Raw genomic sequence first — 24,100 nt, 5'->3', positions numbered from 1 at the left:
ACGGCGAGTAAGTTGCAGCGCTGTAAAGCCACCACGAGCGCTGCAACTCTCCAGTGTAGCCAAGGCCTAAGTCAGCACTGAACAAGTGCCCTAGCATAATGAAAGAGGGCACTGATTTTTTTGAGGTGCCCTCTTCTAAATGAGATAAAAACCTATGACCTATATATATATAGATCCATGACACTTTTCCCAAAGTAGGGATATTTAATCTCTATGTCCTGGCTAATGTCTATCTTGATTAATTGTATTTAGTCTTATAAATCGTCCTATGACATGAATTCATTTCCTGTTGGAAACAGTATTGTAATGTTCTATGCTTCTTAAACAGTTGATGCATTTCTGTGGCCATAACAGTAGAAGATCATAGAACTATAGGGCTGGAAGGGACTTTGAGAGTCCCCTCCACTCAAGGCAGGACTAAGTATTATCTAGACCATCCCTGACGGGTGTTTGTCTAACCTGCCCTTAAAATTCTCCAATGATGGAGATTCCAGGACCTCCCTGGGCAATGTATTGCAGTGCTTAACTGTCCTGACAGAAAGTTTTTCCTAATGTCCAACCTAAAATGCCCTTGCTGCAATTAAAGCCCATTTTTTCTTTTCCTATTCTCGGTGGTTAAGGAGAACAATTTTTTCCCCTCCTCCTTGTACTTGAAAACTGTTATCATGTCCCCTCTCAGTCCTCTGTTCTCCAGACTAAACACATCCAATTTTTTCAGGCTTTCCTTATAGACCTTTTTTTTTCTGCTCTCCTTTAGACTTTCTCCAGTTAGTCCACATCTTTCCTGAAATGTGGTACCCAGAACTGGACATAATACTCCAACTAAGGCCTGATCAGCATGGAGTAAAGCAGAAGAATTACTACTTCTGTCTTGCTTACAACACTCCTGCTAATACATCCCAGAATGATGTGGGTTTTTTTTTTTGTTTTTTTTGTTTTTTGCAACAGCATTACACTGTTGACTCATATTTAGCTTGTGATCCACTGTGACACCCAGATCCCTTTCTGCAGTACTCCTTCCTACGCAGTCATTTCCCATTTGTATGTGTGCAACTGGTGGTTTCTTCCTAATTGGAGTTCTTTGCACTTTTCCTTATTCAGTTTCATCCTGTTTACCTCAAACTGTTTCTCCAGTTTGTCTAGATCATTTTGAATTTTAATCCTGTCCTCCAAAGCCCTTGCAAGCCCTCTCAGCTTGGTATTGTCCACAAACTTTATAAGAGTACTCTCTATGCCTTTGTCTAAATCACTAATGAAATATTGAATAGAACTGGGACTGATACCTGTGTAGTTTATAATCTGTAATATTTTGAAAGCACTCTGAGATTCTTCTGGGTGAAAGGTATTATAGAATAGGTTGCATCAAAACTTATCAGCTACTTCTACTCTAGATTTCTCTCCTTCTTCCCTCTCTCCCCAGTCAGTCTCCCAGTGTTGTTTGATCACTGGTGATGGCAGTAAAGGGAGTGCTAATATAGATGGGATTCAGATGGCTGACAGCATTTGTACTATTGTATTGTCTACATCAACGTGAGCAGAGTTCAAAGATGCTGTGAGGAAAAATGTCAGTGCTCACTCTTTAGATCTACTGGAGGTAGCACTAGTGTAAAATGATATAGCTATATCTATCTATCTATATTAAAGTCTCATATGGACGTGGTCTTTTGAGAGCCATTTTTAAAGTTGGTTTATACTCAGATGGGTTCTAATAAACTTTAAAGTGCTAGTGTGGACAAGCCAAAACCTTGTTAGAATAATTTTTTAAATCTGCTTTCCAAGATTGAACATAGGCTTGATAATAATTCTAAGATGGCTTTGGCCCCTCATACTAGTTCTTTAAACCATGTTGGAACCCAAATTAGCAGGTACCATGTTTAAATGCAGTTTGTAACAAGGGTAAATGGAACCAAATAAATGTAAGGTCACATTGTAAGATAACATTTGGCTCTTAAGTCTTCACACATCAGTTCCTCTCATCTCTGGCCCTCCCAACAGCCAGCTTCAATTGACAACACAAAAAGCTAGGCTTGGGGATACAGAGGTTGTATTACTAGGCAAAATAGCCTCTTAAAGACATGCTGTACTCTTAGTCACAAAAATAATTTTAAAATAAGTGTTTTGAATACTAATTATCAATCAAATTGATAGAACACATTTTGGGGACAGGAAAGAAAAGTTAGAGATGGACAGACAAGAGCTTGTGATCGTTGAACAGTCACCAAGGGAGAGACTTTTGAGTCATGGTTATTCTAATAGGTGTGTGATCTGGTACGCTGTACAGCATATCCACGTGTGGCCCTATCAGAGGGGACAGAATTCCTGGGTGTCACACCTCCAAAACAGCCTATCCTACAGAATAAGGGTGAACCTATAACAGAAATAGAAGGGCCAAAACAGGAAATGGAGTCCCATGTTCTGGGGGGTGTTTGAGTGAACAAAACACCCTCCAGAGCTAAGGGGGAACCTAGGAATGCAGAGACCCCACTGGCACCTGAGTTTCTGAGTAGATTCATGCTGGATATGAGGACACGTCACATGCCTTTCTCAAAAGGAAGCGGGTAGCATGATGCATTTGCTAAGCAAGAAACTACCATTCCCTTAGCCCCCTTCTCACTGACCTACAACCTTCAGGGTGGGCATGCACATACATCCCCTTCCCCTGATTGGAAGGGAATGGAAGCATTATGGACCACCCTAGCCCAGGAAGTAACATTGTTCTGAGGGGAAGTGGTAGTCGCATGGCAAACTGAGAGCAGAGGAGAAGCTGAATACAGAAGAAACTTTTGGGGAGCTTCATGCAGAGCTGGCTGCAGCAGCAGTCAGGTAAATGTGAAAAGGCTGCGACTCGCTAAGTCACAATCAGGTTCAGGTCTGGGCACAGCCTGTGCGGAAGCAGCAGAGACTGGGCAGGGAACCAGTGCAGCGTGGTCCCAAGGAGAGAGACAGCTAACTGATCCTGACCTGGAAACCTGCGCACTCCTATTTCCATGTAGCATAGATTGAGTTGGAGAAGGAACCCAAGGCACTAGGCCTGAGGAACCCTAATTCTCATTGGAGTGCCCCCTGACCCCCAGAAGGGCCCAAATAGAAACCACTATTGTTTTACCTTAAATTGCAGCTGTTTAAGTCACTATTCATAGGATGTTTTGCAGTCTTCTCCCTTCTGCCAGCCCTAGTCAAATACCACTTCATTTAGCCACATGTCTGAGTCATTAGTGGGGCCCCAGGGCTAGCACTTTTAAGGACTAGTACCTGATGTTCTTTCAATGCTTGCTTCAGAGTCATGGCAATCTGGTGTAATACTGGTACAGTAAAGGTTTGGTGTGCCACAGCACTGAGCAGCTGTAACAGTTACAAAAATATAAAACTTTTTCTCACAGAAGAACATTCTTTAATATTACTTATTTGCTTTTTGGTCACACCTGCATATCCTGTGGGTTTTACACTTTCCATCTCTGAAAGCTACCATTAGATATTTGCTGGAGTAAATTATTTTCAAAACCAGAGCTAACATTGTCAAACATTGTTCTCTAGGGTTAAGCTCCTAAATCTATAGATACTGAAAATAGATCTGTCCTGATTTTCAGAGAAGCTCATCCACCTTAGTGGGTGCAATGGTCGCTCTGAAAATCAGGCTAATTCTATTTAAGTAATTTAAATATGGATTTAGGAGCCTAAGCTTTAATTCCTAGAAATGGATCTGCCTAGCTCCTTCTGCATGGTTCAGTTTTCAGAACCAGAGCCCGATTTTGAAAAATTTGACTTAAAAGAATAATACTGAACAGTCTTTAGCTTCCATTACAGTTCCACCATGCTGTTTTCACGTTGCTGTTTAATTGTACAATAATAGTAAAACACAGGAACAATTAATAATAAAATAATTTACTGATATCTTGTCTCACATTCTCAAGTGTGGGGTCCTAAAATTATTTGTCTAAGTGAGCTGTCTATTTTGGTGCTCAGCATGTCTGGCCACTCTCATAACTGATCTGTATCCCTGAAAATCAGGCCGTGTTTTTAGATGCCTAAGTATGGAATTGGCTTCTAATTTTATACACCAAACCTGAAAATAATGGAAACCTGAGCAACAAGTTTATGTAGGCTTAAACAGAACTACTTTTAATCCTTCATTTTATTGACAGGGCACCAGGCACCAGCCCAGCAAGCAGGTGCTTGGGGCGGCCAATGGAGAGGGGCGGCATGTCCGGCTCTTTGGCAGCAGTTCGGCGGCAGATCCCTCACTTCCTTTTGGAGTGAAGGACCAGCCGCCGAATTGCCGCCGAAAACTGAAGTGGCAGCGATAGAGCTGATCGTGATGGTGGCTTTTTCTTTTCTTTTTTTTTTTGCTGCTTGGGGCGGCAAAAACCCTGGAGCCGGTCCTGTCTATTGAATAAAGAAACTATTGTATTTTAAAGTGATTAGAATGAGAAGCTTTGAACGTTTACCTATATTATATTATAATGGTAAAAACATAGGTTAGTTGTTTCATTCAGAATCGTATAGCGCAGTCAGGTGAACAGCATTAGTTGTAATTCAGAGTTTGCAAAATGACCCATTAATTGCCCATGTAGCTTAAGTTAGGCTGGCCAAACATCTAGATCTTTTTCAAGTGGGAATTACAGAACATACATATACAATAAAAGCAGTTTTAAATACATCTATTGGGAAAACATTTACATGGAAAATAATCACACACTTTTCATTTTCTGATTTGTGGAAATATAATTTATACTAGAGTTGTTTTTTGTTGTTTTATTAAAAAGAGGAAGAAATACAGTTAATGTTCTGAAAGAGTATGAAGTATATTGGATTTACATGTTACAAACATTAATCTATTAGGTTTAATAAAGAATTAGACTTTTCTTGTTTTCTGACTTGATGAAATTTCATTGTAATCATGATACACGTCCCCTCTTTCTTTCTCGTTTGTGTTTATGTGCAAACCCGCGTGCACACACCCACAAAGGACTTTAGTTAGTGAATGATAGGAGGATATTTTTATCTATTTCATATTAGAACTTTAAGCATACTCTTCCCTTTCATCACATCATGATGTTGACATTATCCCATAAAGGATTATAAAATTATATATTCCTCTTCTAATAGATATTTTTAGATTTAAATCCCTTCATCATTTCTAAGTCTTGCATTGTATTTTATTATCTATAATTTCAGAAGATCAAAATGTTATATAGGTTTAGTTTAAAGAATAAATATTTCAGAAGCATTTCCTTTTACAGTGAAGGATATATGTGCTTAACACAGGTAACTCCGTAGCTTCTAATTTATTAGGTAACTGGGAAAGGATAATTGCCTATGAGATAGAGGGAGTTACTATATTATGTAGTTTTAGCAGGTTTGTAAATACTCTTTGAAAAGGCCCAGGAGTTGTGGAAACTGTGGAGCTCTCTCTCCATGCTATCTCATAAGAATTAATGCTGAAATGTGGATAATCTGTAAGTAAAGTTTAAGGGAATACACTGAATACAAATTTAATTTAAAAAGGACATGCCATAAAACCTGATTTTTTTTTCTTCTTGTTTTTGGGTGAGAATTAAAAAACTAGGTTCTGATTCTGCAAATATTTAAGCAGATGAGTAATTTCATGTGCTTCAAATGTGAATTCAGTGGAATTGTTCATGTGCGTGAAGTTACTGCCATGTTAAACATTTTTCAGGATTGGGCCCTTTGTGGATAAAAGAAATGCAGGCAATACATATCTGGGTTTTAGTAAAGCATTTGATGCTGTATCTGTTTTACTTGCACAGTTAATTCAGATTGGCTTGGCTATGAACACTGTTGCATCTGTTAAAAATTGGTCAAAGAACCACAAAAAAAAGTTTTAATGATAAATAAGGTATTGCACTGGGGCAGGGTGGGGCAAAGGTGTTGAGAAGGAGGTGTCAAAGGAGTTGGTTGGTGTTTAAATAACATGGGATTGAATGTCTTTATTAAAAAGCTGAATGGGAAGTAAACAGCGCCTTAGTTAATTTAGTAGCATTTTGTAAATTTCAGAGCTATTGTGAGGACAGAGAAATAATTAAAGGGACCTAAAGAAGTAGAAATATGGATGGTGAGCAAAACTCACCCTAGTGTACCTCCACTGACTGAAATTTAGTTACACTAGCAATGAACTTGGTCTGAGTTTTAACTTGGGAAAACCTTAAAGTAATACATGTAGAGGAAAACTGTCTGAAACATATATATTCAAAGGGAAGGAAAAAACTGGATAGCAGTAATTCTGAAGTAGGCATATGGAATGATCTGTCCTTATGCTGACGGCTGAGTTTTGTTGCAAACCGTGTTTTGTTTGCTTGGTTTTTGGTAGGGGGAAAATGGGTTAGGAGTGGGAGGAGTAACGGGCAGCACATCAGGGAGCAGGGAAATGATGGGGTATAACTCAGAGACTGCACCTAAAATGCTGTGCCAGAATGATGTCTGGAGAAAATTCTTATTGCATGGAAATTTTAGAAATGTGACTAGATAAAACACTAGAAAAAATACTTTAGCGAGCATGTACTGTTAGGGGGTTTGATTAAATGTTCTAATGGGTCTCTTTTTCCTCTAACTTCTAATGTGGCAGTTAGAATGAAATCAGTATGTGCTTTTTAAATTCACGTGGGTATGAACCTGTAATTTCTGACCACATGGGCCCTTGGTATGTGGCATCAGTTAATTAAACAACATCTTGTAAAGGATGTTAATATCAGTTTTACTATATTTATCTTTCCATGTTGGCTTTTTGAAACATTACAGGTGAATGGATTTATTTTAGTAATGTAAGCAAACATCAATATCTGTGTAGAAGTTGCAGTGCTGGGATACTATAACCCCCTTTGGCCATCTAAATTGTTTTGATTGCCCTCTGACAGATACATGGTAATGTTGCTAATGTTGTTGCATTATTTTACTTAAGGTACATCCGGTTTATATTTCAGCGTTTTAACTACTAAAGTTAAAGTTTTGTCAGTTTATCAACCTATAGCCACCTCTGTCAGATAACTCTTTAAAAATATGGAAATTGTCTTCAATTTTTTTCAATTTAATGATTTCCCCTGTAGCATTGGTAACCCAAATGTCATAGTATTGTGCTAACGTATGAGGACTAGAAAGTGAGATCAACCTTGGGGATCGCTGCTCATTCTCCAAAATGAGTGAAATAAATAAACTTGGTTTTATAATCCACTGTTCATCGAAAAACCTGATTTTTAACCTGTCACTTTTTAAAAAGCTCTTCCTAATCACTGATGGGCGCAGGGAGTGTGTACACAGCCATCCTGGTTAACCCAGAGATATAAAATATGTGGATCTGATTGATCAGCTAAAGTTTAACTGCTGCTTAATTTACAAAACTGTGAGCTCACAAAACTGATAATCCAGATGCCAAATCTGCAATGACACTTAAGGTACAATACATATCTGTGGTCTGCTGAGCCTAAAATTTACCATTAGTTACAATATTGAAAACATAAGTCTTGCTGGCCGGGCAGCTGGTTTGCTGTGACCATTGCTTATGACACTGATCATAGTCCTCTCATTGTTTGGTGGTGGTTTTTGTAATCACCTGTTGTCTGTCACCTTATTCTTCATGTCTGCCCCAAAGATAGAACCTCTTTTTATGTGTTTGTACAGCACCTATCACAGTGGGCCTGTAGATGCAACTGTAATGATGATGATACAAGTAATCTGAAGAACTGCCGTACAATTAGAAAGCTTATCTAGCTTGTACCACTGCCTTTTGAACGATTCAGTGCCAATAGTATACAAAACTCGTGATGCAAGTGGTCTCTTCTCTGAAGAGTTTACAACGTAAGCAAGACAGACATAGCAAGGATGCACTGCAACTTGACAGGTGACAGTGTCATGTTAAATACTGTGAGCCATAGCATTACCTCATGGAAAAAACCTGTGGGAGAGGATGAGTTATTTAATAAACTCACCTACTTTGAAATCAGTTCCTTAGATGGCATGACATCACCGTGGGAAATCAAGGGATGTTAGCTCTCTGTGGAAGGGGTCAGGACAAGATCCTTCAAGCCTGTGATGACTTCCAGTGGGAAGTCATGTGACTCTTGGAATAGCCAGGTAGAGAACTGCTGCTCATGGTAGTTTACTGGAAGTTATGCTCCTGTTGGGTCTACTTATGCCTAAAGTGCTCTTCTCTCCACTAGTCCACCTCCCCTTGTGGAGGTAATGCTGCATAAAGCTGTCGTCTTCTGGTTGGCTTACGTCTTGCCAGGTACTCTGAACTTGTGTTGCTTTGGGTAGCAGTTGGGTTTGGATGGGGATTATGACAATGAGCTCCTCTTTCTCCTCCACCTACCACACCTCCAAGCTTATTTGTGTCTATTTCACCCCATCCATGCTAAAAGCAGACTGGACTGTTTGGCCCCTGAAATGTTCTAACTTTTAAAAAACTATATATTTTAAGGTAACAAGTGGATTATAAACTAGTTTAATTGAAGTACACTACTTCATGACATGTCAGATGGACTGCATGAAGAACATTTTAAGATAGAGACAAAATGGAGCAAGCGTAAAAAAACCTCACACATACAATTTAAATATTTTGTCAAGATAAGTCAATATATGGATTATGATACTGTTTATATATATAAAAATAATTTTATATTTCATGGCTTCCAAAGCCAGAGACGACCATTGTGATTACCTAGTCTGACCTTCTGTATAATACAGACCATATAATTTACCCAAAATAATTCCTAGAGCTTATCTTTTAGAAAAAGATCTGAGCAGGTGTCAAGGTTCCTTCCCCACTCTGAACTTCAGGGTACAGATGTGGGGACCTGCATGGACACTTCTAAGCTTAATTACTAGCTTAGATCTGGTATCACTGCCACCATCCAGAATTTTCAGTGTCTAGATCACGCCCTTTCCCCCCAAAACCTTCCCCTCCTTGGGTAGTCTTGAGAGACTCCTTCACCAATTCCCTGGTGAGTCCAGATCCAATCCCTTGGATCTAAAAACAAGAAAAATGAATCACGGATTAAGAAGAAAGGCTTTTAATTAAAGAAAAGAAAGGTAAAAGAAAACCCTCTGGGGAGAGTAGCATACCGGCTACGCTCAACAGACAACAGATTCAAAACACAGAGGATGTTCCCCTGGGCACAAATTGGTTACACAAAAAAATACCCAATTGATTCTACCTCTAATTGCATAAGACAGGTTACCAGTAAGAACATAAACCTATTTATTCCTTTCTAACTTACTACTCTAATAAGAGGCTGGTTCCTTGATCTTTTTCACTCCGGCTGAAACTGAAACTCTCAACAAAGGAAAAACTTCCCTCCTTCCTTTTGAAACATCTTGTTCCCCCATTGGTCCCTCTGGTCAGGTGTTAGCTAGGCTAGGTGAACTTTTTAACCCTTTACAGGTAAAAGAGGCATTAACCCTTAACCATCTGTTTATGACAGCAGGATTTAAAAATTGTCAGTGATGGAAAATCCACCATGACCCTTGGTAAATTTGGTCCAAAGGTTAATTGTCACTGTTTAAAAAAGTACAACTTACGGAAAGTCTTAATTTGTCTAGTTTCAACATCCAACCATTAGATTGTATTGTATATTTCTCTGTTAGATTGAAGAGCCCATTATTAAAATGTGTTTAGCTTAACAAAAAGGAGGTTAAAGGCTGATGTAACAGTCTATAAGAAATAGAGCAAGAGACATCCCACTTTATCTCCTACACAGTACATAATGGGCCTAATTCTCAATTACACAAAGGCTCATTAGTCTAAAGCCTGAGCTATGTGATACAGTCTTCATATAAATGAGAATCTGCTGCAAATTGCTTATGGTGGGGTGTTTTTGCTTCTGAGCTCTCACCCAAAGAATGGCATCTGACAACTGTTTTTGTGATTACAGAGATTACCATCCATTTTCTGAAAGTCTTGAAACTGTCTTGGAACCCCACTGCCATGGGTTGATGACAGCCATAGTTGCTGAGAGAAATGGCCAAACTCCATTTTAAAAATCTGATTGTGTGGGTTTTCCTAGCTGCTTTGCTCTGTTCTGTGCAGTGCTACTTAATTTTTTGCAATTTCTCAGTCATTTAAATTACTGGCTTTAGTTATCTTTTTATGACCTGCTATTGTGGCACCTTCCCTTTCTATCAGGATATTTATTGTATGTTACAACTACGAAGTCACATTTCATTATCCATCCATACCCAGGTGGTAGGGCACAAATTCTTAGCACCCTTTCTATAAGCAATTCACAGTCCAATAACCCTACGGAGTTACAGAAGAAGGCAATTTTGTGTAGCAAATTAGCCTCTTTTCTTCTGTGCCCCAAGCAACATTGTTCTACTCCCTCAAATCCCTTCTCAAAATCAGTTTCTTTTGGTTACCTTTGCACTACTGATCTCCACTACATTCCTATCTACTCCTACTCTTGTACCTGATCAGAAAACACTAAGAAAAAAATATGTAAAACTGAACTATCTGCTCTTATTTAAAAAAATAATGCTATCCTCAAAGCTGTGTCCTCTTCCCCATCCATAGACCCCTTCCCTCCTTCCTGACTGCAAAATACTGTTAGTCACTTTTCATTGGATTATCTGTTTAGATTGTAAGCACTTTGAAGATGAGGGTCCCTGCCCTGAAGTGTTGTTGTGTAGGCCCATAAACATAATAGTTAATAATTGACATAACAGACCTGATTTAACTGTAAGTGGCCTTATAATTAAATTGAGTAAGCTCTTCTGTACCTTTCAAATGATGCAGGTAAGAGTAAGCAGGAGCAAACCTGACTTGAACAATAAAAGCTGAATCTGAGGCATAAGAAGACTGAATTTAACTTTTTCAGCTCATTTCAATATATTTGTGTTTTATGGCTTGATATTGCTTAATTACTAGTGGAGTGTATGTGTGGGAGGAGGAAAGTTAAATTTCCCAGAGGTTCTCAAAATCCCAGTTAGAGCAAACCTCAGGGCTTCACTTCAAACCATTATCCTACCAACTGTTGACTAGCTCGTACTCCCATTGGAGCCTGTGGATGTTTTTTGTTAATTGGCTGGGATGGTCACTGATTGATGCAAGGTGTTGCCTACCTACTTGCTGCTAGGGAGCTGATGTGCTGCTCTGTAGCAGTCCCAGCTTTTGCTGGTAATCAGTCCTGTGTTTCTTCCTTGGGAAATCTAAAATGATTTTACTTGATAGAGCTTGCAAACCAAACACTAACTTGCAAGTCTGACAAACATCTCTTTTCAAGGGGAATTCAGTTATTGTGGCATACAGACAGGTAACTTTATTTTAGTCCATGTTTTGTCATAACCCCAATGCTTTTTTTTATAGATGCATAACAAAATAGCTGACTTTATTCAATATTTTCTCTTCAGTCTCCAGAGGGTGCTGAGGGCAAGGATGCAGTCAAAATAACTAAACAAGAGGCAAGTATAACTCCTGTTTTTCATCTAATGTGGTTTTAATTATTAAATTGGAGACTCCCAGTTTTACAAAACTAAATAGTATTTGTTGCTTCACAGAGATCCACTTATGATGTGGGTTTTTTATGGGAATTCTGGTATTGGTTTTAAAACTGCAAAACAGATTTGGTTTACTTGGTAAAATGTAATCCTTTGGCACTGAAGAATCAGAGGATGCATTGCTACGTGAGGCATTTTCCAGTAGCACATTAGTCAATGGGAAGGATCCTGAATCCTAGTGCCATGGGAATTTAGCTCCTCCCCGACCCTCTTCTTTTTAAATCCAGTAAGGAAGTTTACTGAGTTGATTTCAAAAACTGAATGAACATTCAGGTGAATTTCCTCTCTCTTAAATTTATGAACATTCTCCAAAGGGCATATTTGAACTGAAAATATAATTTAGAACATAAAGTATAGGTCTCCAGAAAATGTAAAAATTAGTGAGCCAAGACAAGGAAGCTTACTTGAGGCACAGTCATTTAGAAAAATGAAGGGGCAAAACAATAGCAAGATTCAGGCATAACCCCCTGAAGGAATAAATGAGCTCTTTGGAAAAGGACGTCTTGGCTTTTAGCTTCTTAGTAGCAATGTTTCCTGTGACATTTCCTAGAAGATCAAGAAGAGAAGCATATGATTGCACAAATTAATACAGTTGAGAGTTTTATGTAGTTTCCATTATATCTTGTACAATATTATTACAAAGGTAGGTTAAAAAGAATACTTTAGGCAAGTATTAAACTTTTAACGTGACTTAACTTTGTGTAAAACAATACAGATTCTTCTCCTGTATCCATGTTTAAATACTGTTTCCTCAAAATAAAATAATTTTGAAGGAGAGCAGTCCTAAGGTTCCCCTTCCTCTCCCTGAAAGGTTTGACAGATAGCATTGATGTCCATTGGATGTCACTATGAACATTTCTAGCTTCTAACTAGGAGCTTGCAGATGCCTGCAAGGTTTTTAAACTGTTTCAAAAGAGCCTATTCTCTCTCAAACACAGGAACACCCATAGTGGATATGGAGTCAAGAATAGATATGATGGCTTTGTTCACAAGGGCATTATAGCTCTCTATATGTAACTTCTGTTACCTATAAGAACTGAGATGCAATCAGATAGCATAGCTTCTAGATAAAATGGGACAAGAGAGTTAAACAACCTACCCTCTCCACTCAGGGCTTTTTAAAGAATTGTGTTTAACTCACTGTGCTCCTGATGTCAGTGCAAACCCTTAAGTGAAGCAGATCAGTGAGTAAAACCCTGTACTACATGACCAAAGCCGTTGTTGTCTCTCTCTATTTTTTTTAAATCATTGTGATTTAGAAGGGTGCTGTCTTATATGTACCTTCTATTGTTCAAATGCCTTCTAGAGAACCAGGGGATGTAAATGTAGATTTAAGCTGGGACTTGGGGTACACAGGTTCTACAATTCTGTACTTACAGACTAATTGAAATGCTGTCATTTTAACCTGTTTCGCAGTGGTGCTGTGAAAACTGATAGTGCTCAACAAATAGATATCCCAAATCACTAAGAGAAGAGACATAGATTTTAGAATGACGTATAAATACCAGACAGTTGAAAATCAGTTTTTTTTTTTCTTGGACAAAACCTTCCTCCTGCCAAGACCAAGTTCAAGATTGTATTTACCCTGTAGGTGTTTACTAGTAAGGGACATTAAAATCATTACATGGAACAGGCTAACTGTACTCCTCAAGTGATGGCCTCATCTGTTGCAGGAGAAATGCAGAACCTTTGACACATGTTTTTCAGGCCACCTTTGAAACATATTTTTTATGTATTGGTGGTGGGTTTTTTTGTTTTTTGTTTAAAACGCCTTTCAGTTCATGTTTAGGTTCTGTTTTGTTGGAGGATAGGTTACAGATCAGGCAAAGGGACAACTGAAGGTAAATATGGTTCCAATTCTGTAGCATAGACCAAATTTTATATGTGGTGGGTTTTTTTGTTTTTGTTTTTTTTAAATCAAGACAAAGCCTTGGCCAAAACAGTACAAATAGAGCTGAGTCGGGGATTAGTTACATGGTTTTGTCCTGAGCCTGTTACAACCCAGTTCCAGTTTTTAATATTCATGCGCTCTTTAGTCATGCTCTGTAACCAGCTTCATTCACTCATTTATAGTTGTAATGTATTCAGGGACCTGGGAGTGGATTTAAATAATATTTCCTAGACTTTCTCATCTTCCACACTTGACTTATGAAAAAAGTAGACACATTTAATTTTATTTGTGGGTGGGGAAGGGTGTTCACATCTCTTATTTTTTCCCTTAATAATTTTCTTTAAGTGGAAAAACAGTCAATGCTTACCCTCTGCTCCTGCAACTGGCTCTGTGCAGGTGGACTTCTGTACTCACATGGTATCAGCTGAAGGATTGGGCCTTAATTTACTTCTTTTAAATATCAGCATTGTACTAAGGGACACCATCAACATAACTTGCATTTCTGTCAGAAAATACTTTTAACACTGTAAAAATAACAGATAAGAGATTAAAAGAACACTCTTTTCCTCAATATTTTCAGTTCACTTGCTTTGCAGTCCTATGTAGAATCAGTTTCACTGTTTCCAATGTGTAGTCAGTCATTCTCTCCTGTTTGCATAGGCCTTTCACACAGCAACAAGGATGAGATAAACACTTATAAAATAGGTCTTTGCTATGTAAAACTGCACCTGCTCCAAAATCTGTCAATATTTGTAGTCACTGAAACTTCTGAACGTTTTTTTTTTTGTAAGCAACTGGATTTCAAGTTCACTATGTCTCTTTAAAACTTGAAAAATCCAGTGGAGGCGGCACCCTTTAAGTGTATTTGGCAGTAAGGACTTTTGTTGTCCTAGTGGTATATTTTAAGTTATCATCAAATGAATGAGTGACACATTTTGTCTTGGTTTGACTATGATCTGCTGAAAGCCTACCAACATTTTTTCCCCTTTTTATAGCCCACAAGACGATCGGCAAGATTGTCAGCTGTAAGTATTCCTAAGAGCTGTTGGTGTACACCTTCCTAGGCACATGCTTTCTCATGCCAAACAAACAGGATGTCATATTTTGTTTGATTCATTTATTCTTGAAGAGCATTAAAGCTATATGGAGGGAAGGATGTTTATTTTAATACAAACAAAGGGACACAGTCTCCTAAAAAGAACTGTGTTCTTTTCTTTCACTGGTATGCCTGTTGCACACAAAGTGTGACTTAGAACTTCCGGAAGTTCTATCTCCTGATAGGTCAACAGGTGCTGGTTGTGAAGATGCATCTTCCTTTGTGAAAGACTGGGGGCCACTGTGGCAGGGCTGGATTTGATATTTTTGATACTTTTTTGGTTATTTTTCTTTGTTAGATATGGGTAGAAGGACAAGTGGGAAGGGGAAAATCTCCCTTTTTCTTTCCAGTACATTTGCTTGACATTTGTGTATTAAAAACAATAATTAATAAATAGCCCATTTCAGGAGGAATAGAGGAGAAGAACCTTCTAGGAATGTCACATTAGATAGTCCATGCTTTCTGTTACAGAGAGGCTAAAGGGGAGGGTGGGCATCTGTTAATGGTTCGCACCAAACTCCCTCTTAGACTCTTAAAATGACTCCAAAATTACTTTCACTCCTGCATGTGGTGAGCCCATAGATACAGGCTAGCTTAGTCTGTGGTGTCAGTTGAGGTATATCTGAACATGAAACTTTTCTGGTCTTTTAAGAGGTGCACACCAGGAAGCAAGGAAAAGGTGGGGGTAGGACACTGGTAGTGAATTATCTAATATATTTTATAACTGGAAATGTTTTATAGAAACCTGCTCCACCAAAACCTGAACCCAAACCAAGGAAAACCACAAAGGTAAAATTCCTGTAATTTAAATCACTATGACCAAATAATCATGCACTTTTGTTTTTGCATTGCGTATTTCACTGTTTCAAATGTTCATGGACAACTTCTGAAGCATCCACATTTTTTTCATGTTTTATCTTTAAAAGCAAAACACTCTCTCTCTTTCACTCTTCGGTCCCAATTTAAATGTATTGCTGTCTGCCTGCAATGCATGGTCTGTCATCCCCATACTTTTGCTTCCTAAGCAGAGCTATTCACTGTAGCAACATCTTTTCCTTCCCCAGAGATGGAGCTCACCTTTCCTGCACTTGCAGGGTTGATCAAGGTGGCTCTGCTACCAACCTGAGACCTAGCATTTCCCACGCTAGTGTGTCAGCTTTTTCAGCACTGCCCTCCCTGCTTGACTAAATGGACAGTACTCCACCCCTTAGTGAGACGCTTTTGTCTTATGCATATTTTTCTTATGAAAATGCAGCTATTGCCAAGGATGCTGATTACAAATAAAGGTAGAATTAAAGATATGGCTAAATGAGGTGGTGTTGACTTTCTAGGCCAAATACAGTCAAAATAAAAATTCTATGGTACATAGGTTAGTGGTTTCAGACACTATTAAGAGAAGTTCTAGAAATGTACTTCAGAAAACAGATTTATTGGGGCCCAAGGAAGATGCAAAATAATAACAATTGTTGTACCAGAAAAAGCATGTTTGGGGAGAACTGTTTTAGCCCTCCCCAGTGTATATTTCTGATTGACAAGTATTAGAACAGGGATCGGCAACCTTTGGCACACGGCTCACCAGGGTAAGCACCCTGGCAGGCTGGGCTGATTTGTTTACATGCTGTATCCGCGGGTTTGGCCCATGGTGGCTCCCACTGGCCACGGTTCGCTGTCCCAGGCCGATGGCGGGGGGGGTGGGGCAGGAAGCAGCAGCCAGCACATGCCTCAGCCCGCACCGCTTCCCGCAGCCCCCATTGGCCTGGGATGGTGAACCACGGCCAGTGGGAGCCGTGATCAGCCAAGCCAGCAGACATGGCAGGTGAACAAACCGGCTCAAAGCAGGACCAACACTAACTAAATCATCCCAGCCAGGGCTTTGTCAAGCTGGGCCTTAAAAACCTCTAAGGATGGAGATTCCACCACCTCCCTAGGTAACCCATTCCAGTTTTCCCCTTATAGACAGAGCTCAGTTATCTCATCATAGAAGGCAATCAGGTTGGTCAGGCATGACTTGCCCTTGGTGAATCATGTTGACTGTTCCTGCTGATCACCTTCCCTCTCCTCCAAGTGCTTCAAAATGGATTCCTTGGAGGACCTGTTCCATGATTTTGCTGGGGACTGAAGTGAGGCTGATCGTCTATAGTTCCCCGGGATCTCTTTCTTCCCTTTTTTAATATGGGAACTAATATTGCCTTTTTCCAGTCATCTGGGACTTCCCTGATGGCCACAAATTTCAAAGATAATGGCCAACAGCCAACCCCTCAGCACCCGTGATGCATTAGATCTGTACCCATGACTGTGCATGTCCAGCTTTCTAAATCGTCCTTAACCTGTTCTTTCACCACCTGAGAAGCTGCTCACCTCCTCCCCATAACTGTTGCCCAGTGCACGCAGTGGGAGCTGACCTTGTCTCTGAAGACCAAGACAAAAAAAGTATTCAGTACTTCAGCTTTTTCCACATTATCTGTCACTAGGTGGCCTCTCTCATTCAGTAAGGGTCCCATGCTTTCTCTGACCTCCTTCTTGTTTCTAACATACGTGTAGAACCCCATCTTGTTACCTTTCACATCCCTTGCTAGCTGCAACTCCAGTTGTGCTTTGGCCTTCCTGATTACGTCCCTGCATGCTCTAGCAATATTTTTATACTCCTTCCTAGTCGTCTGTCCAAATTTCCACTTCTTGTAAGCTTCCTTTTTGAGTTTAAGCTCACCGAAGATTTCACTGTTAAGCCAAGCTGGTCCCCCGCATATTTGCTATTCTTTCTGCACATTGGGATGGTTTGATCCTGTGCCCTAAATAAGGCTTCTTTAAAATACAGCCTGCTCTCCTGGACTCCTTTTCCCCCTCATATTAGTGTCCCAGGGGATCCTGCCCATTAGTTCCCTAAGGGAGTCAAAGTCTGCTTTTCTGAAGTCCAGGGTCCATATTTTTGCTATTCTCCTTTTTCCCTTTTGTGAGGATCCTGAACTCAACCGTCTTATGGTCACTGCTGCCTAGGTTGCCATCCACTTCTACTTCCCCTACCATCTGGGGTGTTCTTTCCAAAGAGAAACATGCAAGCCTAAAATAGCAAAAATTACTTAATTTTTTTTTCTAATATAATAAGGATGTTACTAAAGCAACCTAATATCCTTAAAACACAAGTGGGCTAGTTCCTCAGCCAGTGTAAGTTGGTGCATTTCCGTTGAATTCAAAAGTGCTGTGCCATCACTTCAGCTGTGATTCTGGTCCAATTAATGTGCTTGACTGTATAAAACTTTGATAGACAATACTTGTTCTGATATTTATGTCCATCCTGGTTTGTTTTTGCATGATGTATGGACTGTTTTCTTATTCTCCTAGAGCAATAATTTTTTAAATCCCTGAAAATTAAGAGAAACAATAGAGTCTCAGTTAAATTTTGCTTGTGTTGGCAGCAGTTGCAGGAGAGCTTTAGAACCCTCAGCTTTGGCACTTGTGGGTAAAGCATTCCAGATCATCTTTAGAGAGGTAGCTGACATTTTGTACTAATTTGTCACACACAACTTACTCATACAGTAGATAGTTCATAGATAGTAACAAGTATCCAACAACTTCTAATGCACACTCTCTCCATGTTTTTGATTCTCTATCAGAAGGAACCTGGAACAAAGGCTAACAAAGGTGCTAAAGGAAAGAAGGATGAAAAACAAGCAGCTGCAAAGGAAGGTACTACACCATCTGAAAATGGTGAAAATAAAGCTGAAGAGGTACTTTCCACACAGACCTCCCACTGATTGAATCAGTGTTTTTTAAAAATTATTCAATCTTTCAGCCATTGATAGCATGTTCATAATGTTTCTTTTTATTGCCCATAATGTTATTGCAGATTCGCATCTCTCGCTCAACTGTTAGTGTTTCAACATCCAGAGGTGCCCCACCCAGCACACTGTCAGTAAAAGGGCAGATTGAAACAGTGAAAGTTAAGGGTACGGTAGAGCATTCTGCATGTGTGCAGTGAATAGAAACAGATAGTAGTGTGGTGCTTTTCATTATGAACAATGGAAGCTGGCAGGTAAGGCTTCTATAGCTTTTGAAAAGCAGGGATCAATAAATGAAGACTGTGTGTGTGTGTGTGTGTGTGTACCTGTTATGTCTGTAAACATAATACTGAAATAGTTTGAAACTGAGCAGTTGCAAATAATGCATCAAAGGAGAAGGTGCTAGTGTGGGGACTTTTTTACACGTGGAGCAGTAACTTTTTATAATAATTGGTTTTTTTTTTTCCCTTCTCCTTCACAGGCACAGAGAACTGAATCTGTAGGTGACAAGAGCGAATGAATTGTCATGAAAATTTTGGGTTGATTTTATGTACCTCTTGGACAACTTTTAAAAGATATTTTTATCAAGTATTTTGTAAATGCTAATTTTTTTAGGACGATGATAGTTGACATACTAAACTGTATAGGAACATATCCCTTCTCATAACCATGCTCTTAGAAATTCCCATTGCTGCCAAGTAATATAAATATCAATTTAGTGTTGGAAGATGTGTGTCAAATTGGATAAGCATTCCATACACTTGCTTTAAGAAATTAAGTCTCATGCATATGGTGATGGTTTTTACTGTGTGTATTTGAATTTTTCATGCAGTTTTTCTAGAGCAATAATCAGTGGTGCTTTTGTACTTAGGGTTTATGTGATTTTAATGAAACATGGATAGATGTGGCCACTTGCTGACTATTTTGGGTTCTATTAATGGATTAAAATAAAAGGTCTCCTTGCCTGCAAATCTACAGCCTCCTAATGTTTTCTCTAAATCTGAGGAATGCCTGACTCATTTTTTTAACTATTGTGTGGAAGACTAAATGGTTTAGCAACTATTGTGTTCTGCATGCACTACGTTTGATGCTTTTTGCTGGTCTCAGATAATCAAACATATTTAAATGTCCACATATGAGTAACAGGTCAAGATTTTCAATGGTCCACATATTAATAGCCTTCTCAATAGGAACCACTGTATTCGTATTTACTATCACAATTGAACAGATTTTGTTTTACTGTACCAGTATAACATGCAGTGAGATACCAAGACAGAATGAATTGCTTGATTGAAGCAAATGTACAGTAACTGAAAGGCATTCAGGAGCAGCTTTGCTTCCTCTCTCCCTCCCCCTCCTCCCCCCCCTCTAATATAGGAGTTTTTAATTTCTGCAGCTTATTACATTTGTTTCTATCTACTGCCCCAAATTTAACATAAAATAGTAATAGCTGTTCTGCTTCAGCAGAGGACAGTTGTAAATTTACTGCAATTGCTGTTAAACAGCACTATACTTGGTATGTGGTAGAGATGGAACAATTAAAGTATTTTTGAGGGACTTGTGGTGGTGGTAAATTAGCTAATGATCTTTAGTACCTATATATTACAGCTCTTCAGCTCATTATAAGCGCCTTTGATAGTTTTCTCTTTATCCTCTTCTGGAACTTTAGTATTTCTATTGTTTGTGGGGGTGGGAAGGTAAGAAAGAAATGTTCCCTGTTCAGTAACATTTTATTTGTATTGCTGAAGTGGTGGCCATTATGTCTGGGGATACTTTTGTTTGTTTCAGTCAATAAATAAATGACTGTATTGCTTGACCTTAGTGTTGTCTTTACTATTTAGAAAGCAAGTTGTCATCTGCAGTAGCCTGATGTTAATTTTTTTAGAAAACCTCTCTCCCTCCCTCTCCCTCCACTTCAGTACATTTTCTATTCAGCTTCTCTGATATATTACATTTATATAATAGTAGCACCCGACACCACCATCAGGATCATGCATCCGAAGAAGTGGGTATTCACCCACGAAAGCTCATGCTCCAAAACGTCTGTTAGTCTATAAGGTGCCACAGGATTCTTTGCTACTTTTACAGATCCAGACTAACAAGGCTACCCCTCTGACACTTGACACCATCAGGATCGGTGTTTCTATTCTGATTTGGCCCTGTGCAATAGCGTAAGGACTTCCTGTCTCAACACCAAGGAGCTTACCGTCTTAAAAAAGAATTTACAGTTTTGGAAATAGGTTGAGAATAAGGGTAGTGATGGAAGGGGACACAATAAAGATGATGATCCAATTAGAAGGGAAGCGGTTATTCCTCTTCATAGATTGATTCCTGCACAACACTTTGATTTGCTTGCTAAAGACAGGCCCTGTTGAGGTGGGTCTATCAATCTAAATACATATGGCACCCCCATCACCATAATATCTGAATAGGAGTACTTTTGGCACTTTAGAGACTAACAAATTTATTGTAACATAAACTTCCGTGGGCTACAGCTCACTTCATTGGATGCATGTAGTGAAAAATACAGAAGGAAGATATATATAATCAGGGGTTGGCAACCTTTCAGAAGTGGTGTGCCGAGTCTTCATTTATTCACTCTAATTTAAGGTTTCGCATGCCAGTAATACATTTTAATGTTTTTAGAAGGGCTGTTTCTATAAGTCTAATATATAACTAACTATTGTTGTATGTACAGTAAATAAGGTTTTTAAAATGGGGGGGAGATAAGCATGGGGAAATCGTTTCACTTTGTGTAATGCCCCATCCAGGTGCTGGAAATGGGCCATTTTCATTAATACTACAAACAGTTATTTTTCCTCTCCTGCTGACAACAGCTCACCTTAACTGATCACTCTCCTTATAATGTGCATGGTAACACCCATTGTTTCATGTTCCCTGTGTGTATATATATCTTCCCTCTGTATTTTCCACTATATGTGTCCGATGAAGTGAGCTGTAGCCCACGAAAGCTTATGCTACAATAAATTTGTTAAGTCTCTAAGGTGCCAAAAGTACTCCTATTCTTTTTGTGGATACAGACTAACATGGCTACTACTCTGAAACATAATTTCTGAGTCACTCCCAAACATTAATGAATTTATGCTTTCCTCACTGCCATGGGTTAGAAAGGTAGCCTTACCCCCATTTTATAGGTGGTAACTGAGATGATAGAGATTAAGTGACTTGGCCAGTGTCACACTGCAAGTCTGTGGCAGAGTTGGGCTTTGAACCCTGATCTCCTAACTCCCAGTATGGTGCCTTAACAATAAGACCATCCATTTTCCCAGAAAAACCCATTCAGAAGAATTTCCATAAAATTCTAGATTCCTAAAATTCCTGTTTATCCACTTAAGATTTCTGATTTTCAGAAAAAGTGAGAAATGTATGTGGTGTTTTCTGTTCCCCCCCCCCCCCCCCCCCCCCCCCCCCATCTCCAGTCGCTGACACCCCTTGCGTAAAATTTTCAAAGCACTCTATGGGATTTTAAGGGACACTTCTTTTTAACTCTCAAAATGCTGGCACTTTCCATGCCTGTAACCAAACAAGTGCTTTAAAACTGTGGTCTGTAGTCAGTTGGTGATCTGCAGACCACCTCCAGGTAATCTGGAGCTATTTCTGAAATTGCTTTAGCTATAAAATTCTAACTTAAAGGTGCCAGGTGCCTTAGAATTCATGGCAAGCTAATTTTTTTTGAAGAACATTAGCTCAGTAGTTTTAAAGCTTAGTTATCAAGCTTAAACATATTTACAAGTAGTCTTTTAAACTGATTCAAAGTAAGTGAGGTTTAAAATACGTAAAACTATTAAACAGATTCTCTTCAAATGTGACTTGTTCAGTAGCTGTCACTGATTTCAAAATAAAGCCAAATTGGAGGACTGCAGGTACTTATTGTATGGCAGGTTACATAAAACCTTCAGTTTATTTTAGAGACAGTAACTCCTCACTTAACATTGTAGTTATGTTCCTGAAAAATGCAACTTTAAGTGAAACAATGTTAAATTAATCCAGTTTTCCCATAAAATATAATGTAAATGCGGGGGGTTAGGTTCCAAGAAAAATTTTTTGGGGGGCAGATGAAAGGCATTATATACTGTACAGTACTGTGCTGTACTGTGGTTGGGAAGTGCCCTGGCTTACCCCACACAGGCACAGCCTGCTGCAGGCAAGGACGCTAAGAAGCACCTTGCGCAGCAGCAGCTTCCCCTGAGAAGAACAGGTGCCGACTTTGCTGGGGGATGCTCTAGGCCTGCCTCTTCCCATCCCTGCTCCACTCCAGGCCCACTTCTTCTCACCTCCCACTCCACCTCCTCTCCAGAGCACTCAATGTCCCTGCTCCTCCCCCTCCTTCCCTCTCACAGAAAGTCCTAAGCGCTGCCAAACAGCTGTTTGGCGCTGTGAGAAGCGCTGGGAGGAAGGGGGAGGAGGCGGAGAAGAGGAACTTGTGCAATGCTCCCTTGTAAAGTCGCTGCTCCTCCACAGAATCTTACAAGCAGTGGATAGAGCAGGCAGCCAAACAATATTATAAGGGAGCATTGCACAACTTTAAACAGGGAGGGAAAGCTCAATGGTTTGAGCATTTGCCTGCTAAACCCAGGGTTGTTAGTTCAGTCCTTGAAGGGGCCATTTAGGGATCTGGGGCAAAAATCAGTACTTGGTCCTGCTAGTGAAGACAGGGGGCTGGACTCAATGATCTTTCAAGGTCCTTTCCAGTTCTAGAAGATTGGTATATCTCCAATTATTATTTTATTATTATTATTATGTTCCCTAATGGAGCAGCAACATAACTTTGAAACAATGTTAAGCGGGAGGATGTTAAGTAAGGAGTTACTGTATTATATTTCACAAATCCTTTATATTATAAAGAGGCCATGTTTTAAGGCATAAACACACAGAGCTGAGTTAAGGTTGAACTTTCAACATAAAATGTAGATTTCTCAATCTAACTGTTGCATTCATGATGGTTTTATCATATATTAATTTAACAATATTATATCATTTATTGTAAGTCAAACTTTTTCATATATTACTAAATTCCTGTTGTCATAACTCTTTACTAAGCAGACACTTTTATCCAGTGCTTACAATCTATTTAAAATTCTGCTTCTCATCAAATTGTCCCTTCCATATTATTCTATCCCTCTGCCAATTCAGTTTAATTGATTACAACTGAATTTGAGATTCAGACTGAAAATCCTATTACTGCCATTTAAGGCTCTTCAAGCACTAATCACCAATATATTTAGAATTTGTAAAGATCTGTTCTATTGTACAGCCTTATGATGTTTTAAAATTGTCATTTCCTTTTTGCAATGGTCTAGAAGAGTTCTGATTTTTCTCATATCTGTATTAGTTTTAAAACCACCTAATTTTCAAAATATTTTTTTCTTTTACTGTTAACTTTGTTTTGCTTTTTGCATTTTAAAGTTTACTTTTAAAGATTGTTACAGTAGTCATGAAAGCTAAGTTACATTAAAAATCAAATGTATGCAAAATAAAAAGGGAAACTACTTACTGCTATTTTTGTTTTGTAGTTCTCCTCTTTTCTCATCTACGCTAATAATGCTTATACAAGTTATGGCTTTATTTACCAAGCACCAGGCTGGTTCTTATAATAGAGATAGTTAGCCCATTCCCTGCACCAGTCTTTCTGCTTCCCTTGACTCTGAATACAATCATGTATCACAGTCCTCTAGCGCTAATACACATACTCACTCACCTGAAATAGCTCACTAGTGAGAAACATCAAGGCTTTACATCCTTGGAACCACTGGGGATGTGAAATTCGAGTTCTGTATAAACAGGGGAGTAGTAAGGAGAAAGAGGGTGATG

The 24,100-nt window shown here is 39.1% G+C and overlaps 1 protein-coding gene across 4 annotated transcripts in view; it reads left to right on the top strand.

Annotated features, from left to right (window-relative positions):
• The window catches only part of HMGN3 (high mobility group nucleosomal binding domain 3), a 33,270-nt gene extending 13,186 nt beyond the window's left edge, over nt 1-20,084 (top strand). The window contains exons 2-7 of one of the 4 annotated variants that reach the window (XR_012655503.1): nt 11,359-11,409; nt 14,392-14,421; nt 15,234-15,281; nt 18,104-18,217; nt 18,337-18,522; nt 18,750-20,084. Coding sequence is in view for 3 of the 4 variants with exons in the window: in XM_075063814.1 (XP_074919915.1) it covers nt 11,359-11,409; nt 14,392-14,421; nt 15,234-15,281; nt 18,104-18,217; nt 18,337-18,436; nt 18,750-18,763 (357 nt within the window). In the remaining variant the exon portion in view is untranslated. The remainder of the gene's footprint in view (nt 1-11,358; nt 11,410-14,391; nt 14,422-15,233; nt 15,282-18,103; nt 18,218-18,336; nt 18,523-18,749) is intronic. The other 3 variants (XM_075063815.1, XM_075063814.1, XM_075063816.1) reach the window with 3 other exon arrangements.
• Nucleotides 20,085-24,100: the final 4,016 nt, after the last annotated feature.

The sequence above is a fragment of the Chelonoidis abingdonii genome, chromosome 3 (assembly GCF_003597395.2).
Source record: "Chelonoidis abingdonii isolate Lonesome George chromosome 3, CheloAbing_2.0, whole genome shotgun sequence".
In the NCBI taxonomy this organism is placed as follows: Eukaryota; Metazoa; Chordata; order Testudines; family Testudinidae; genus Chelonoidis; species Chelonoidis abingdonii.
This window is presented reverse-complemented; position numbering and strand designations above follow the sequence as displayed.